General features: G+C 34.3%; 2 protein-coding genes across 8 annotated transcripts in view; one reads left to right on the top strand and one right to left on the bottom strand.

Moving 5' to 3' along the window:
• Positions 1-18,035, top strand: part of LOC125832626 (uncharacterized) — an 86,750-nt gene that overhangs the window by 34,212 nt on the left and 34,503 nt on the right. The gene's annotated exons all lie outside the window — the stretch shown is intronic.
• Positions 5,136-10,332, bottom strand: LOC125832623 (formamidopyrimidine-DNA glycosylase). Of its 7 annotated transcripts, none has more exons than XM_049511817.1 (10): positions 10,017-10,332; positions 9,479-9,530; positions 9,140-9,197; positions 8,400-8,468; positions 8,188-8,313; positions 7,012-7,062; positions 6,652-6,729; positions 6,302-6,404; positions 5,971-6,005; positions 5,136-5,888 (listed from the first exon to the last, which is right to left on the bottom strand). In XM_049511817.1, the coding sequence occupies exons 1-10, from the start codon at positions 10,243-10,245 to the stop codon at positions 5,394-5,396; spliced, it is 1,296 nt and encodes a 431-aa protein (XP_049367774.1). In that variant the 5' UTR covers positions 10,246-10,332; the 3' UTR covers positions 5,136-5,393. The 7 variants fall into 7 exon arrangements, 3 of the variants coding, with proteins under 3 accessions (XP_049367774.1, XP_049367775.1, XP_049367776.1); XM_049511818.1 differs by lacking the exon at positions 6,302-6,404 and adding an exon at positions 6,459-6,558 and having other exon boundaries at positions 10,017-10,296; XR_007443233.1 differs by having other exon boundaries at positions 5,712-5,888; positions 6,302-6,558; positions 10,017-10,296.

The raw sequence follows: 18,035 nt of genomic DNA, 5'->3' as shown, positions 1-18,035 counted from the left end.
TAAACGTTAGTCTTTAAAACTGTTTGTTACACATTACCGCTTATCATTATTATAAAATTTCTATATTTAAGAAAATTATATATATATATATATATATATATATATATATATATATATATAAAATAGAACTACTAAAACTGGCAATATTAATTTTATTATTTACGTTTTATTCATTAAAAAAAAAGTTCATAAAAGCAGGAATGGTACATTTGCCATTAAAAGAAATATAGGGAGCTAATTAAAGATAATATAATGTGTATGTAAGGAATTCCTACTTGTAAATTTTTTTATAAATATATGTGAATGTCTTTAATAGAATTAGCAAATATATATATATATATATATATATATATATATATATATGACTGGGGCCTTCTAAATTCTCTTTGCCTCACACTAATAAAAAAGATAGTAGTTTATTATCGATTTATCATATTTATGAGTTGATAACTAATAAATCGAATCAATAATATACAAAATTAAACTAAATTGACCGATAAGCACCTTAATAAAAGGAGGCGTTGAAGGCAAATTTAAGAATGGAGGAAGAAAAGAGATTTAGATTGCTTTCATCTTTTTGCTTTCTCATTATATATAGAGGTTAAAAATGGGACTTATCCTTAGTAACCACAATAAATAATATATTCTTAATCTTCAAAACTACAAGAATCAATATCCTCACATAATTCTATATTTATCAAGGTTTTTCGTGTCCATATACATTATTTTTACAAAAAAAAAGTCTTAATTATATTTAATGCTTCGATTTTAATTTTCACATTTTCATATATATATATATAATGAATAAATAATATTAAAAAATCCAATTAAATATATATATTTATATTTTGATACAAAATTATCATAGAAATATTGTAACGACCTGTTCCCGTCGTTATAGAAATGGGGGAAAATTTGGGGCCGAAAAACTTTTTCGTAGTATTTGGATTTTCCCAACCTAATCTAGATTTGGATGAAATCGGAGTCTTTAAGGTGCAGGAAAATCTGGTAACAATCGGGTGAATTATTTATGATTTTGATTACATGAGTGGTTAGATAACTCGTTAAGGAACCCGTACGACTTTACGGAATTGAATTCGGGCGAGTAGAACTCCCAGAATCGACCTTAGTGTAAATGGTATTTTCTGAACATCGTGGGCTAGAGATGTGTTGTGAAATGGGGATTTTGGAATTCTTTAAATAGTTCTTTGTTTCGTGCAACCCGCCTTGGCGGGGATTTTGGTCGCTTTGGAGGGGCAACTACAACGGGATAAGGGCTGCTGTGGCGGGCTCGACACGACTTAAGGCCATTAATAAACCCCTAAATGACCTTATTTGGCACTTTTCGATTTTTAGAGCTAAGGAACGAACCCTAGGCAACTCCTACTCGTTTTTCACCATTCTTGAGGCTAAAGGTAAGTTTTTCACTCCCCGAATCCGTTTTTCGATCCGTATAACGTAATATAATGGGTGAATATTGATGGGGGAAGGTTTGTTATATATTATATGGTGGAAACAACCCTAAATTAGATAATTGGGATCATGGGTTTGATCTAGGGTTCATAGAATTGTTAGTAATTCGGGTAATTAGTGGTTGTTTATTGATTCTCGTATTCTATTGATTGTTTGTAGACCAAGAACAAGCGGAATGAATTCGGAAAGGGAAGGATCAAGTTTCTTAGGGTTTCAAAGCTTGTTTCGAGGTAGGTGATGGTTGTGATTCTATGATTGTGTGATGTATGTTTGTTCTTACTTCATTATGATACGTGTGTATATGAATATTGCATTATTGATCACACTTGTTGTAAATGAGATAGATGAATGACGATTACCATGAAATCATGACTTAATTGTATGATCTTGAGGATATACTTGTGATTGTGATTGTGGTGTGTTGAATGGATCAGTTGCCACGTTCCGGCATAACTAACTTGGATCGGTTGCCACGTTCCGGCATAATTATGGGATCGATTGCCACGTTCCGGCATAATCATTGGATCGGGTACCACGTTTCGGTATGCTAACTGTTTGGGTTTGGGTTCCATGAGAGGACCAATGATTTGATATAATTGCGTATCTTGAGAAATGTGAAGTTGTTCATTGTTCGTATACGTTGATAATATTGTATATATTCATTATATGCATGTGATTATATTGTTGTGCTGACTTATGTATGTTACACTTAGTGGGATAGCCGTGTGATCCTACCAGTACATTGTGGTTGTGTACTGATACTGCACTCACTCTTATTTTTGTTGAGTACAGGGCATCTTCAAGCGACTACTAACAGACCTCGCTTAGGAGATCAGTGATCGTTCGAATTCAAGGGTGAGCCAACTCTTCCGGGCTTCCATGAGTTCTCCTTTTGTCTATGTCCACATTTTGAATTTGTAAATATATTTTAAAAACAAACTCAATTTTTTTGGGGGGTGACCGGAGAGGGGGGTGGGTGATCGAGGATCGGGATGAAAAAATAAAAATTTGAAGTTGAAAATATTTTTTAAAAACAAACTTAATATTTTTTCTTTTTGAAGTGGGTTGGGGGCTGATAGGGGGGTTGATGGGGGGGACGAGGGTAGTGGGTGGGGGGTAAAAAAATTAAAAATTGAAATTAGAAATATCTTTTAAAAACAATTTTTAATATTTTTTTTGGGAGGGGGTGGAGGTAGGGGTGAGGGTGGGGTAAAAAAATTGAATTTAAAAACAAGCTTTAAAATTTTTATTTTTTTTGGAGGGTGGTGGTTGGGGGGTAGTTTGAGGGTAGGCACAAAATAAATTGATTTTTTCAACAAAAAAAAATAATTGTAATTTGAAGTTGGAAGAGAGTTTTGGAAAATGTTTTCCTTAATTTTAGAAGGGAAGTCATTTTCCTTAAATTTGAGGAAAATGAGTTGATTTGGAAAACATTTTCCAAAACATTTAGCCCAACCAAACATGAGAAAATTGGAAAACATTTCCTTCATACCAAACACACCCTTAGTTTTGATTTAGTTGCTTGGTTTGGGTTGTAGTAGTGGTTCTCTCACCGGAGAGTTAGTGTGGGTGCCAATCACGACGGTCTGGATCGTGACAAATATATTTGATTGGAGGGTAAAAAATGACCCATCAATTTTTTATGGACATTTTGATAAGCTTCCCATTAATAATATAATATATTCAGTGTTATATCATATATGCAACACACTTCATATCATTTTTCCCTAAATGTATTCAAGATTTGTCCAAACTAACAAGGTATATGATGAAATTAAATTATTAGATATGACACAGCTAAAAGGAGAAAAATAATTTACTGCTAAAAATAAATAAAATAGATGATTACAAATAAGTTGAATAGAAATTTTACAAAAAGAAACTTATTGTTAGGTCTCACACTTTAATTATTGAGAGAGAAAAACGAAAAACATTGCATATTCAATATTACATTGCATAATGCTAAATGACCAGAAAATTTGGCCAGAATTTAACCAGAAAATTTTAAAAGTGTATAATATCTTTTTAATTTTAAAATAAAGTTATCTTTTTTCCATTTTTAATTAAAAAGCATGAAAGTTAAAAGGATAAAAATGTTCAAAAAGATAAAATAACATAAATAAAACGGAAAAGGGTCAAAATTGCCCCTGAACTATGCGAAATAGACCACTTATACCCTCTATTACATTTTGGGATAAAAAATACCCCCGCAGTTATCCCAGGAGACCACAAATACCCTTAAGAGTTAACACCCCAATTTTTTAGTGACGTGGCAAGCCACATGGGACTAATCCCTCCACCTAAGCATTGCCAACTAAGATTCACTACAAAAGAACTTGACTTAAATTCCAAAATATTGCCACTAAAGGTTATGAGTGATTTTTAGTGGCGACTAAGGCTCCAACAACCATTCGCTAGTAAAACCTATTTTTTCAACAAAAAAATATGATAATTAATTTTCGATTGAGACCTAATTTTCTAAAATAAATAACTTGCAATATCCATATTAAAAACATCCAATATTATTACGAAAAATAATCAAAATTACTTCTCGATTCAAATCTCCTACTATATATATATAATGCATCATTGTACATTTTATACATTTACATATGACATAAAAATAAACATATAGTGTCTTCAAACTCCTACTTAATCGATATCATATTTGGTTTTTTAAAAACAATGAAGAAAAAAACACAAAATTAGAATTTAATGTTAAAAACTTTTAGTGACGATTTTCTGGGCTTTTGTGGCGACTGTTGTTGCCGCTAAAGGTCTAGTTCTTTTGTAGTGAATCCTAGTTGGCAACGCTTAGGTGGAAGGATTAGTCCCACGTGGCTTGCCACGTCAACAAAAATTTGGGGTGTTAACTCTTGAGGGTATTTGTGGTCTCTTAGGATAACAGCAGGGGCATTTTTTATCCCAAAATGTAACGAAGGGTATAAATGGTGTATTTCATATAGTTCGGGAGCAATTTTGACCCTTTTCCGTAAATAAAATACCATTCTGACCAAGTTTTCTGGCAAAAAGGATTTTTCCTATTCCATTCATATAGTATATACACCATATGACATAATTCCCATGTTTAGTGTAATTTTTCTTTGTTATACAGATTTCATCGTATCTGAATTCAATTTTGGGATAGAATGCGATGCCCCAACTGTAGAATGATTGAAGATGAAAATTTAATCTCATCTTCGATCACTCTACAATTGGGCATGTATTTTACCCCTAGCACTGAATCTAATCCAATGCAATTTGCTTAACAAAAAAAAATCCACTTTCTCTTTGTAATGTGGTTGGACTAATGTGTGTATGTTCACTGGTAAGAAGGATCAATTCTACTAAATTAAATTACAAATTAAAAAATATTATTCTTATTTACTAAAAAAAAGTACTCATCAATTCACTTCAACAGAAATTTCACACAAATATTTCTTAATGCTAATTCTTAAATATTAGGAGTATCTCACAGACCTTTTTATTTATAGGCAAAAGTTTCAACCATTTTTTATTTTGGTCAACTTGAATTAAATTCTGAATTAATGGATGACAAATTCGGTTGAATTTTTTTAAGAAAAAAACTTGAATTAAATTAATTGCGACGCTAAGATCCAAATACCACTATTTCTGAAGGTCTTTTTCACCCCCTACGTTTAATTAATGTTTTCCTAAGGATAGTTCAGAAGTTTGCATCATACATCCCACAGTGAACCTTAGCCTAAACCGTTGGTGAAATATTAACAGTCATGTCATCGTACTGTTTTAGTAACTATTCACGGGCGATTACAAACTTGTAGTCCGAACACAAAGCATAACTGTTGCCACTTCCTTTAAGTTGACAAAATCGCAAACCTGATACTTGGATGATAAGTTATTTCTGCTTCTTGGACGGCTTGTTCCTAGTCTGCCTTGGTTCAGCCATTTGCTTGGTGGTTCTTCCCCTTTGATTGTGTTTTACTAGAAAGCTTTTGATCCTTGTCCTGTTCACTATCATCATCATCCCCACTAGCATCATTATCGTCGGTGTCTTCCTCATCATCACTTTCCTCTAGTTTTCTTTTTGCAGCCGTCTTTGTTCCTCTAGTTTTATTCTTTTGATCACCACCTTTTCCCTTGGAGCTTTTGTTTTGTTTTGCTTTTCCAGATTTCTTTGGAGCTTCATCACTATCATTTTCATCGTCACTGTAGCTTTCTTTTGACTTCTTGTTAGTAGAAGCTCTCTTAGTATTTGTCCCACGCTGCTTCACCTTTGACTTCCCAGCTGCTGTCTCTTCAATTTCTGGCTCTTCATCTTGACTATCACTATCGTTATGCTTGATTTTCTGAACTTTGACCTGTTGCCGTTTACCTGCCGCTTTTGCAGATTCAGCCCCCGTATTCTTTTGTAGCTCTGGAACAAAGGCTGATGTCTAGGATTAAAAAATAAATAAAAATGTGTTATCTAGTTACATTTGAGACGGTTAACCAGAAAATAGTGTAACAGAGCCATACCCTGCCACCTGCCGTGATGAATTCTATTTTCTTCCCTGCAAAATACACATTTTTCTGTCAATGTTCATCATGTAAAAAAACTAAAATTGCAAGCATATAAAAAGCTGCAAAGTTTTTATCTAAAATGACAACAAAACACTGAGCACAAAGAAAGCAGATCTATCACTTTTTTATTTTATGTTTACAAGCATGCAAAACTACTTAATATATCGTCTGGCAGTTGCAAAACAAAGCAGAAAATATTACTTCACGACAATGTGGATATGATGAGCAAGGATGATGAGAATAACCAGAACCCAACCAGGAGTAGCTTAAAAGTGAAGAGCCAAACCATCAACAAAGGCCTTGCCAGGTTTCTTTTCCCGGGAATGGAAAATCCAATTAGTAGGATACTGACTACTATCTGCCCCAACTTCCACAGCTTTTTTGATGACCTGTTACATACAATTCTGTGTCAAAATGAGGATGCATATGGAAAACTATCTCACCATTAACTTTTCCAGGCTTTTTGCCCCATCGGTAATGAAACAACCATTCAGAAGGGAAGCGGCTGCAATCAGCATCCACTTCAACTGCAAATTCTGTAACCTAGAAGTATCATCTCCAATAGCTAGCCATGAGGAAAGCAGTCTTATACAAATGATAAGTGATTGCAACAGCCAGTTCAAGAATGATGACTACCTCGTTGATGCACTTCAGCAATGTTGCACAGTCCTCTTTGGATATGCTTGAAGCAGACTGCATAGGATGGATTCTTGCCTGTCAAAAGAAACTTCACAAAGTTAATCACAAATATTTCCAATGGGAGCTTTCTCTTATTTGGTCAACTTCACAAGAGAAAGCAAAAATTTGCTAGCAACACCAGTCTGTATCCAAACTGCTTACAGCGGAAATGAAGAGACAAATTTGTCCATTTATTAAAGAAAAATAGTAACTAGACTTTGAATGAGCAAATAACTAAATAAAATTTGTAATTGCCGTAAAACGTAAAGCTAAGAAACTCAAAATTCTTGTATTATGGCCAAGAGTTGAGCACATCACCTGATATAACACTTCATCCGCAATCCAGTTGCCAATTCCTGAAATAAAACTCTGCAGAAGCAACAGCAGGAAAAAGATTTATAATGCCTACTAGAAAATGGCTAAAACTCCTAATGAATTTAAGGGTGATATTTTATTTTATTTATTTGATGACAAGGGAAACCCGCAGCCGCTACCTTTGGGTGCGTACAGGGTAAAAACTCCGCTCCTATGCAATAGCTCGCAGACCACATAGGAGAGGTAACCCACACTAAGCAAGCCCGGTGCGACGAGCTCAACCCAGAAGACAAACCCCTCCCCTTGCCAATGCTTTCGCTGGCAAGGGGTTTCGAACTTGAGACCTCCAACATGGAAGTCCCAAGCCCAAACCACTGGGCCACTCCGAAGGGTAATTTAAGGGTGATATAGCTTTTCTCTTTCCTTGTAAAAATACTGTTTATTGAATTTTCTTATACTGCAAGGAAGCTTCAATTATAAGCTACTAAGTCTAACTTTTACCACATGCTGGCTCCTAATGTTTAGCTGGATGACAATGTTTGTTCAGAGTAGGAAAGCAACAGATATATAGATATCTTTTCACGCATTAAAGCATTCACAGATAGATGTTACCACTCAGATGTGCAGCATCTTTTAAGCAGTTGATGCGCAAAATTAACTTATAGTTGAAAATAAACACGAAAAGAAAGGAAAAACAAGAACAACGTAGAGAACTAATCAAACGGAGATTCTTTTTGAAATGGTAATGACTAATGATTGTAGAAATAAAACAGCACAAAGAGTGTGCTGAGTATACTGTACAAGTCAGCAAAAGCATAAGAAAGAGAAAACCAAAAGTAAGGCTCTCTTAAACTCTTAGAGGAATTCTAAGAATTCCAACAAAGTTTCTGCCTTATTAGCATACTCCAACTTACACCAACAATGAAACAACAGAAGACAATCAACTTGCTTCACTGTACTGATTTGAAGTTTTGAAATAAGTAGAGATTGAGTGGTGGTCTTTTGTAGTAGACTAGTATTCCACTTCTAATACATCTGTTTAGATGGATATGCCTTCATCCTAAAATTTTGCATATCTTAATTACTATGTCATTAAAATATGTGGTTTAAAGAATTTCTTTGACCATTTCCCAAAAGTTCATATCCTTAGTCACAGAAAAGTAAAAATTGGTTTCTAACCTGGTCAAGTAGTAATGCCTTAATGCCAATCTTCTTCTTACTCAAAGCTTTATAGAACTCGTCTACAGTCATCGGCTCCAACAGTGCATCAGGACCAAGCTCAGATATTGGAGGAACAGAAACCGGCTGCAACGACAAATTCATTGGGAGATAACATTCAAGATTTTTGTTCAAAGGGAAGTATCCATGGATTGGTGATAATATCATCTTACATCCTCCAATGAGCGAACCCTGGCAAACCGCCTCTTATCCGTAAATGAAAGCTCCAGACCATCATCCAACTACAAAAGTTTGAAAGGTGTTCACATACATCAGTAGCTACATTCATATTAACAGTTTGACCTTTAAAAGAATGGCAAAGGAGACAAAGTAGCAAAATAAGTGAAGGCTTCAACCCCCTTTTCTGTAACCTACAGAAGTAGGACCCCCAAAATGCAAAAACATTTTTCATGGTCCATCTAGTCCTCTTTTCCAGTTAAATGAGGTGGATAACTAATACAACAAGGTGGTTGATTTAAATGCCACCAGTCCTAAGTGATGAGGGTAATTGACTAACAAGAAAACTACGTTAATTTTCTCATATGATAGTCAGTCATAGTACAATGAAGATTTTAATTGGGTTCACTCAGACTATGGTGTGTATGAATGATCTTTTATATTTCAAGAGGGGTAAAGAAGGTTAAAGAAGCCTCATACAGACAAAAAATGAGTCTAAATTTTGTGCATTGAGGAATTTCATGCATCATTGTTTACAAAGGGTGCAAACATGCTTCTACATCCATATGCTGCATTCACTAATTCCATTTGAGCCACAAAATCACCTCCGACCATTATCCTTTTCAGGAATCTACTGTTAACTTTATAGTTATAAATGTTATGTTACAATTTTTGCCGGCAATTATAGAAAGAAGACACAACTGACACATTAACTTGTTACAAAGAGTAAACTTACCTCAAGGAAAACCTTTGAATACTTGGAAGGCCACTCATCATCATCTTTTACCGCAGACCTAGAACAATATTACACTTGTGATAAGTGCTGAAGATTGATTCATTCTTTTCTTTGAACAATATCACACATTAGATGAGAAAGCTAATTTGACATTGGCAATTCTTAAAGCAGTCCGTTAATCGAACCTTTTCGAGAACGTTTTCTTTTTTGGGATAAGTAAATGAGAAACTGTCCATAATTTGGGTAGACACTTGTGGCCCTTAACCATTTATTGTTCATCAGTTCGCAAAACGAATAGCTTAACATACTTGACCAGCACAACAAGACATTATAGCTCACCGTTTATATTTTGTAACTGCAACTCCCTTGATATATATAGCACCCGCCATTCCTGACCATAGTTGTATAAAATATCAGAGATCAACTTAAATACACTAGGCAACAGAAATGCCATAATTTCCAATCTGGTAGCTTGACAGTTTATTCTGTTGTTAAAACCTAGAAAATGCTAAGGAAAGGCAGAGTGAAAATATGCAAGACAAAACTATGAGAACTTCATCAATAACTTATTGCTAAAAGATATTTGTGCCTGAGAGCAATTTGATTTGGACGAAAACACATAGCACACAACTAGGAGAACTTCATCAATATCAAGGATAACTAAGTACAACATATCCAGAACTAGGGTTACTCAGCTCCAAACTTACATGTTTAGTGTGGGCAGCTATTCCATACATGCAATTGTGCAAATACATTCATTTTTAAAACATTTTTATCCAGAAGAGTTCGTTATTAATGGAACTTTTCTAACATTGGAAACAAAATTAGTCAATTTTCAGATGCAGTAAAAATTTAAACAAAAGAAAAGTAGCCTCACCGAACTGGAAAGTAGGAAAAGGAGGGGAATCGAGCTCAATCCACATGTTTTTCCCTTTGCGATTTGCAGCTACGATAGTTTTTCCCTCAAGAGATGCCTTGAAATCCACAGGAGACACGCCGTCGATGACCTTGGGATCGTCGGCGATGATAGCTTTCACAATTTTCTTGCCAATGCAGTTGTCCTCGATGGCTCGTCGAGCTGCCTCTACCTCTGGAAGCTCTGGCATTTTCGAGCTTAGCTGAGTTTCTGAGGAAACTGATGGAGTTTCGCGCGCTTTGTCTCCCTAGGGTTTTGTCACGCAGGGGAGAAGGGTGGAACTTGGAAATGATTTTACAAAAGTTTTGATTGAAATTTTAATTATTATTTTTTCAAAATAAAACATCGCCTATTTTAAAATTTAAATAAGTATTTGGCCATTAAGTTTAAATATTTTCATTTTATTTATAAAATTATGTTTTATTAAAATTACATATGAGAGGAAGAAATTGGGGAAATAAGAAGAAAAAACTACCTAATTAGACATATTTCACTACCATATATACTAGAGTAAATTTTAGGTTTAATTTAGCAAACATAAAAATCATGTTTGTATGTTATAGCTATAGTTTGTATAATTGTATTTGTATAAATCATTGGCAGTCTCTCATTTGTATAAGTCGTTGGCAACCTCTCATTTGTATAAATCGATGGCAGCCTCTCATTTGTATAAATTGCTGGCAGCCTCTCGTTTGTATAAATCGTTGGCAACCTCTCAATTCAATTGTATATATGTAACTACTATGTATATGTATCAATGATTGTGTTTGTGTATCTGCATAAAATTTGAATTTATATACAATTAAATCGGAATAAAATATTTGTATATCAAATCTCTCTCTCTCGATTTATACAAATACAAATTATACATAATATGTATAATTTGTATTTGTATAAAGCGAGAAAGAGAGAAAGTCGAAAGAGAACTGGTAGGGGAATAGCTATATTTGTATAATTATAGGTGTATATGATGAAAATATATGTATTTGTATTTGTATATACAGTTTTCTCTCGCTTTATACAAACACAATTAAACACAATTTATACATTTGTATTTGTTAAAGTGACAGAGGCGAGGGAGAGTGGCGAGCGAGATTTGTTGGGGAGAGAGGCGAATGACAATTGTTTTCTACGGATTGCAATTAAATGAAATTGTGGTTATAACATTTAATTTGAATTAATAGTTTGTTATTTTATACAATTTCCCTGTATACTATTATTATTTATACTTTCAAAATAGTACAACTTTCACATACAACAAACACAAAATTCATATTTGTATGTTATAGCAAAATTTGCATAATTGCGCTTCATAGCAAACATATATATGTATAATTCGTTGTGTATATACAAAAAAAACAGTTGTATAATTCGTTATACATATACAAAAAAAACAGTTGAATAATTCGCTATACATATACAAAAGAAAACAGTTGTATACAAAAGATCAATTGTATAATTTGTGTATGTATAAAACGAGAAATAGAGAAAGGCAAAAGAAAACTGGGCAGACAAATATTTGTATTGTATAATTATAAGTGTATAAGACGAACATATTTGTATTTGCATGTGTATATACAATGTTCTCTCGCTTTATACAAACAAAAGCGCAATTTATACATTTCGTTTCTGTTTGTATAAGCGAGAAAGGCGAGGGTGGCAAGCGAGATTTGGGAGAGTGGCGAGCCAGATCTAAGAGAGGGGAACGAAAATATATGTATATATACAATTTCCTCTCGCTTTATACAGACACAAACGCATTTTATATATTTGTGTTTGTATAAAAGCGAGAGAAGCGAGCGAGACTGCCACCAAACGAGAGTGGCGAGCGAGATTCCACCAGGGAGAGTGACGAAAATAACAATAGTTTGCTTTAGGTTACAATTAAATCAAAGTATATTTATAGTATTTAATTTGAATTAATAGTTTGCTATTATATATAATTTTCCCTTAAAAATATTATATATCTTACCACTAATTAAGAGTTTTCTACATATTTTACACTTAAATACATGTATTTTTACTACTTGATACACAAAATAAGGAGAGAGGCGAGCGAGATTGAGGAGAGAGGCAAACGATGTTCGTATGTATCCCAGATATATGCGAAACACACTAGATACATGTATATGTATGTATCTTAAGTGTTTCTCATATATCTAAAATATCATATACATTGGAGAGTGGTGAGTGATGAGTCCACGATTTGGACTCATTTAGGGCTTTATTTTAATAGATTAGTGTCCTCAAATGCATAATTTGTGTCAATAATTGATGTAAATCCTTGAATTTCAGGTATTTGGATTGAGGAACAAGGCATGGACACTATTGAGCAAAAAGGAACAAGGCAGCTAAAAGAACAATGGAAAGAAAGCATGAGGATCGCCTAACCCATTAGGCGAGTCACTAAATGGCCAGGGTGTCACGCCCCAAACTCAAAGGGGCGCAACTGACTCCTAAAGCCAAAACTCAGGCCCGAGCCGACCCTGCTGAACCATTTGCTATTAGCGCATGGCAGTTACATGCAATTAAGAAAACAAACAAGTATATCTCGGCTTAAAACTAAGCCCTCGGCCGGCAAGGCCCCTGTCAACAGATCTACAAAAGAACCAGCTACTCCCAAGAGTTCATATAAAGAAATATCCAACTAGCACAGAAGTCCTGATTGGGCCGTCGAGGCCACCATGATGTCTATACCAAAACTAAAAACAGGTAAATAACAGTACAATACATCAAACAGCTCACAAGCTTCAGCAAACCAACAACATAGGCCAACATGGCCATAACGTAGCTATAAACCCCACACACTAGTCTGCAAGCCTCTAAGAGTAGTAAAAATTGGTGGGACAGGTCCCCAACCTACCCATGAGAATATATACAACAAAATGTAACAAACCTCCCAACTCTGGCAGCTCCGGAGAAAAGGGGCTGACCAATCGGATAAAAGTCAAGTCTGCTGGTATGGAGGTCTACTCGGTCATCTGTCAGGACCTGCATGCATGAATGCAGCGCCCCCAAGGCAATGGGGCGTCAGTACAAAATAATGTACAGAGTATGAATGACAATAGACTATGATGAGGTATCCTGATATACTGGAATAATCTGATAAATAAATTAAGGATAAGATAATTGTACTGACCTGCTTCTAAATCTAAATTTATCAAAAATAATAAAAACAACAACCTAACCAAGCCCCCATAAGATCGGTAGGTACAAACAGCACACAAGACCACCTACTCAGGCCCCCATAAGCCCGGAAGGAGCTAATCAACCTGTATACCCCTATCGGTAGTCCCCTAGCCCCGCAGGCAGTCACATAGCCCTCTTAGGCAACAACATAGCCCTCTTAGGCAACAACATGGCCCTATAAGAAGCACATAACCTTCTTAGGCGTCAATATATATCCCTGTAGGCAACTCATAGCCCTTCTAGGCATCAATATAGCCCCGTAGGCAACTCATAGCCCTTCTAGGCATCAATATAGCCCCGTAGGCAACTCATAGCCCTTTTAGGCATCCATATAGCCCTGTAGGCAGAACATAACCCTGCTAGGCATAGATCACATTCCTGCAGCTAACAACAATAGCCCAAAGGCAACAATAACAATCCAACAGCTAAAAGTGAGCAATTTAGTTATAGACAACCTATACAAATAGCCTCTAAGTCGTGTCCAACATACGAATGTTACTACTGAATAAGAATCTCGATAAGAAAGGATTATACGCACTCGAGCAGCCAACAATCAACAATAATAGCTATAAGTATAACAACAATAACAACTCAATTACATTGCTCCTGAACTTTAAGGAAACATGCCATAGGAAGAGAATAGCCTTAACATACCTTTTTCGCTAAATTCACGTGGCCTAAAGACTTTAACTCATAACTCCCTCGATACTACAACAAGGTAGGACCATAATCAACACATAAAATAAAAGATACCATGACAATACAATAAAAGATATGTATTTCCGTCGCAAATTGCTATTTGTTGCTTATAAAAGCTAGAGTCGATGAAAGAAGGGTCTTACCTCGATCTTAGGTTCGTAATTCACCTCAAAACCTTCAAATATATTCAAACCCCTGCTGTCCCAACTCTAAAATGTGATATGCTACGCAATCGATAAAACAAATTATACCACGATGATGAGCCCTACGCGTAGAACAACTTTCGTCAAGGACTTATGTCGAGAAAATCTATATTTCACTTGATCCTAAAAATGGGTTTCTATGTTTTCTCTGTATATTTAGCTTAAAATGAAGAAAATACTCGAAGAAGAAGATATATACACTTTCCACCGACCTAGGGCCCCACCTCACGCGCTTGCTTGCGCAGTCCCACGAAAATGCGAATATCTCTCTATTCTGAAGTCGTATGAATGAACGGTTTGATGCGTTGGAAACTAGACTCGTAGACCTTCGATTCAATAGTTTGTGGGCCCCATAACTCTTTATAGATTGGGAGAAAACCTCCAAGACATTTGACCCAAATTTCAGAGAAATCTTTAAGAAGGAAATTACGATAACTTCCGCCAACTTTTATTTTGCCACTTACCTAACTTGAGATGCAACACTTGAACACTTAAAATAGGACATACCACATCATTCTTAATTTATTACTCACCCTCCTTGTCTTTCCACGAATATACGAGTTAATTTAGACGTTTTGAAAAGTCGGGGTGTTACACAGGGTCTCGCCTAATGTTCCAGAGTGCCAAGTCTTGAAGGAGACAATCTAGTTAGCGAGAGAAAGGAGCAGTCGGCGAGTCGCCGAACGGTTCCACAATGCAGTGCCATATCGCCCAAAGTTACAGAACCTGAAGATGTTGAAGGCAAAAGCAAAATGGCGATAAAAATGATCAAAGGGCGGATCGCCGATTGGGTTGACAATCCCGACTAACTGCGCCGATTGAACCTCCACAACACACTTTTTAACAACTATAAATACTTGTTTAAATTCTTAGTTTAGTGGTGGATTTAGTGAGAGCGATTTTTAGTGTTGAAACATATTATTTTTCAGTTTTTGAAGTTTGAGAGCTTAGAATTGAGTTTAGAGACAATATTTCCTTAGCTTTGAAAATTTTCATTTCTAAGAAATTCGAAGTGGGTGTTGAAGATTCTTCATCTTAGACTTTTGTAAAGACAATATCAATCGTACCCAGTTATTGGAAACACAACTTGGTAACGATTTTTACTTTTTTACTTTTTTACTTTTTCTAGCTAAAACCCTAATTCTTTAGGTGTGATTATAGGTTGATTTAACTGCTGGGTATTGTTAATTTATAGTTTATTTGTTGTTTAAAAGTGATTTCATTCAGTAATTATGGTTGAATTTAATGGGTTGTAGTTGCAAATACAATCTTAACTTCGTGTTTTTGGCTTGCTCGAGAGAGATGTTTTAAAACCAAAATTACTGACGAATCGATGGTCTGTGGGTATTGGGTTGTCATGGGTTCAGTTCGAGAGAGTGAATCCTAAACCCTTTTCCACACATTCAGCTCGAGAGAGTGAATGGATTAAAGCGAAGGTTGTGCTTCATTGATGCTTATTGGTGTTCGAAAGAAACTAATTTGATTCGGGGTAAATTGTTCGAGAGAAAGTTTACCCCCACTAAAGTCTAGCTTATTCACTGATTTGTAGCTGTTTACTATTAATTGTAATTACCCGGCTGTTTACCTTAACCCATAATCCAATCACATCTCAAGAATTTCGTCTCTATATTCGTATTTTCGTATTATTTGTTGTTTTAGCTAATAATACAAACAAAACTCCCTTGATATTTGACACTTGTGTCACCCAAACTTGAACTATGCTTTTATTCGTAAATGTTTTCAGCTATGATTGACTTGAACGTATTCTTACTTGCCTAATGATTCTCAATTACGAACCACTCCCTTGGGACTCGACCCCAACTCACTTAGTTGGGTTATATTACTACTCACGATCGTTGGCACTTAGTATTGAATGAAATGTCCTGATACGTGAAATCAGTGAGCGAGATGAGAGAGAGGCGAGAGAGAGTTGTTATGTATCTCAGATACATGCGAATCCCCTCGGATACAATATATCTAGAACAAATTATACATAAATTTGACTCCATCTATCTAGATGTATCTGTAGGCACAGTAAAATTTATGTAATTTCTCTAAATAAAAATAAGCCTTCCTTTTCACGTGTCATCTCAATTGACCCTTCACTTAATATTCTTTTATATATTTTTTATCATTGATTTTGATCAAAATTTGAAAATTTGTCTTAAAAGAAAAATTAAGTTTCAAAACTTCTATTCATAATTTATTTATTTTTTTCAAATAAAATACATATGCAAATGCAATTTTATATTTCCAAATATTACAATTTTTAAAAATTCAAATTTCGACTTCAAAATTTATGACCAAATGAAAACTTAATTTTGGAATTGCTATATTGATCACAGGCAAAATATTTGATTTTGAAACGTTAAGCATCGGAAAATGTAATATCAGGGCCGTCTTAATCACTAGGCCACTAAAGCCATCGCTTTGGGCCCCCATTTTTTTTTAAAAAAAATACTTATACATATTATTAAAAAATTATATTAATTTTTGAAAGAAAAAAACGTGTAAGAGGTTTTATAGTTTTTCTTGAAAAATTGTTATCGTTGATATTCTTAGTTCATAAGTATATGTAAATTGTTTTAATTATTATAAAGAATTTATTCAGTCTTAATATGTCAACTAGAAAACATGATTCTGATTTTGATAAAAAGAGAAAAAACTTGAAGAGTTAGATAAATCTTAAAAAAGAGCTCTTGATAGATTTTTAACAAATAATAAAATTTTTGAATAAAAAATATTGGAGGATGTTCTTCAAATGATCAAGTAACTCAATTATATAATTGAGTTAGATGATAATAATATCCAAGAAGAAAATCTAGAAGAAGTTGGTGAAAATGTGATATTGTTCCCGATATCAAGAACTCTTAAATAATTTAAATAGTTGCATCCCTAAAAATATATATGATCCAAGTCAATGGAATAATGTAGTTACAAAATTAAGAGATCTATTAGTAGAAAAGGGATTATTTAGAGTGACTGATATAAATTTCCACAAGATAAATACGTACGACATTTTTCTACAACACACTATATTCAAAAATTCGTAAACGGAGAAAAGCATGAAAGAAAATGATTAATCTACTCTACAGATTTGGATAAAAAAATTTGTTTTTGTTGTAAATTATTTAGCACAGCTTTTATTATTTGTAATAGTAAACTAGCTAGTGAAGGTAGTAATGAGTGGAGAAATCTTAGTGTTAAGCTCAAAGTCCATGAAGTAAAGAATGAACATATTATTAATAATATGAGCTTCTGTATTGATTTAGAAATGAGATTGCATTAAAAAACAATTGATAAAGCTGTGCAAGAACAAATTGACAGAGATAAAATGCAATGAAAAAATGTATTGTCAAGAATTATTGACGTGATCAAAACTCTAGGGAAAAATAATTTAGCATTTAGGGGAACAAATGGAAAGATCTATCAAGAAAGTAACGGTAATTTTTAAAGCCTAATTGAAATGATTAATAAATTTGATTATGCTATGCAAGAACGAAGAATAAGCATGACGAAATTCATAGTCATTACCTTGGACATAATATACAAAGTGAATTATTAAACTTATTGGCAAGTGAAGTCAAAAATAATATTATTAAAGAGATTAAAGAAACAAAATACTTCTCAAAATATTAGGGCCTCTCTTTAAGATTTGACTTTAGGCCCCAATCTTGTTAAGTCGGCCATGTGTAATATGTTGTCTTTCTTGTTTTAATTTGAACTCCATCATCCTTTAAGTGCACACTAACCATCACGAAAAATCTGCAGAATTTACTATAACCATATAGATTGTTATATGGAATGACATTAATTACGTGTAGCGGAAAAAATTCTTGGCCTACGTATCCGTAAGTAAATATGTATTTTAAACAAAAAGCTTATGCAC

Source organism: Solanum verrucosum, unplaced genomic scaffold (genome assembly GCF_900185275.1).
Source record: "Solanum verrucosum unplaced genomic scaffold, falcon-dt-bn FXZP01000009.1, whole genome shotgun sequence".
NCBI lineage: Eukaryota > Viridiplantae > Streptophyta > Magnoliopsida > Solanales > Solanaceae > Solanum > Solanum verrucosum.
This window is presented reverse-complemented; position numbering and strand designations above follow the sequence as displayed.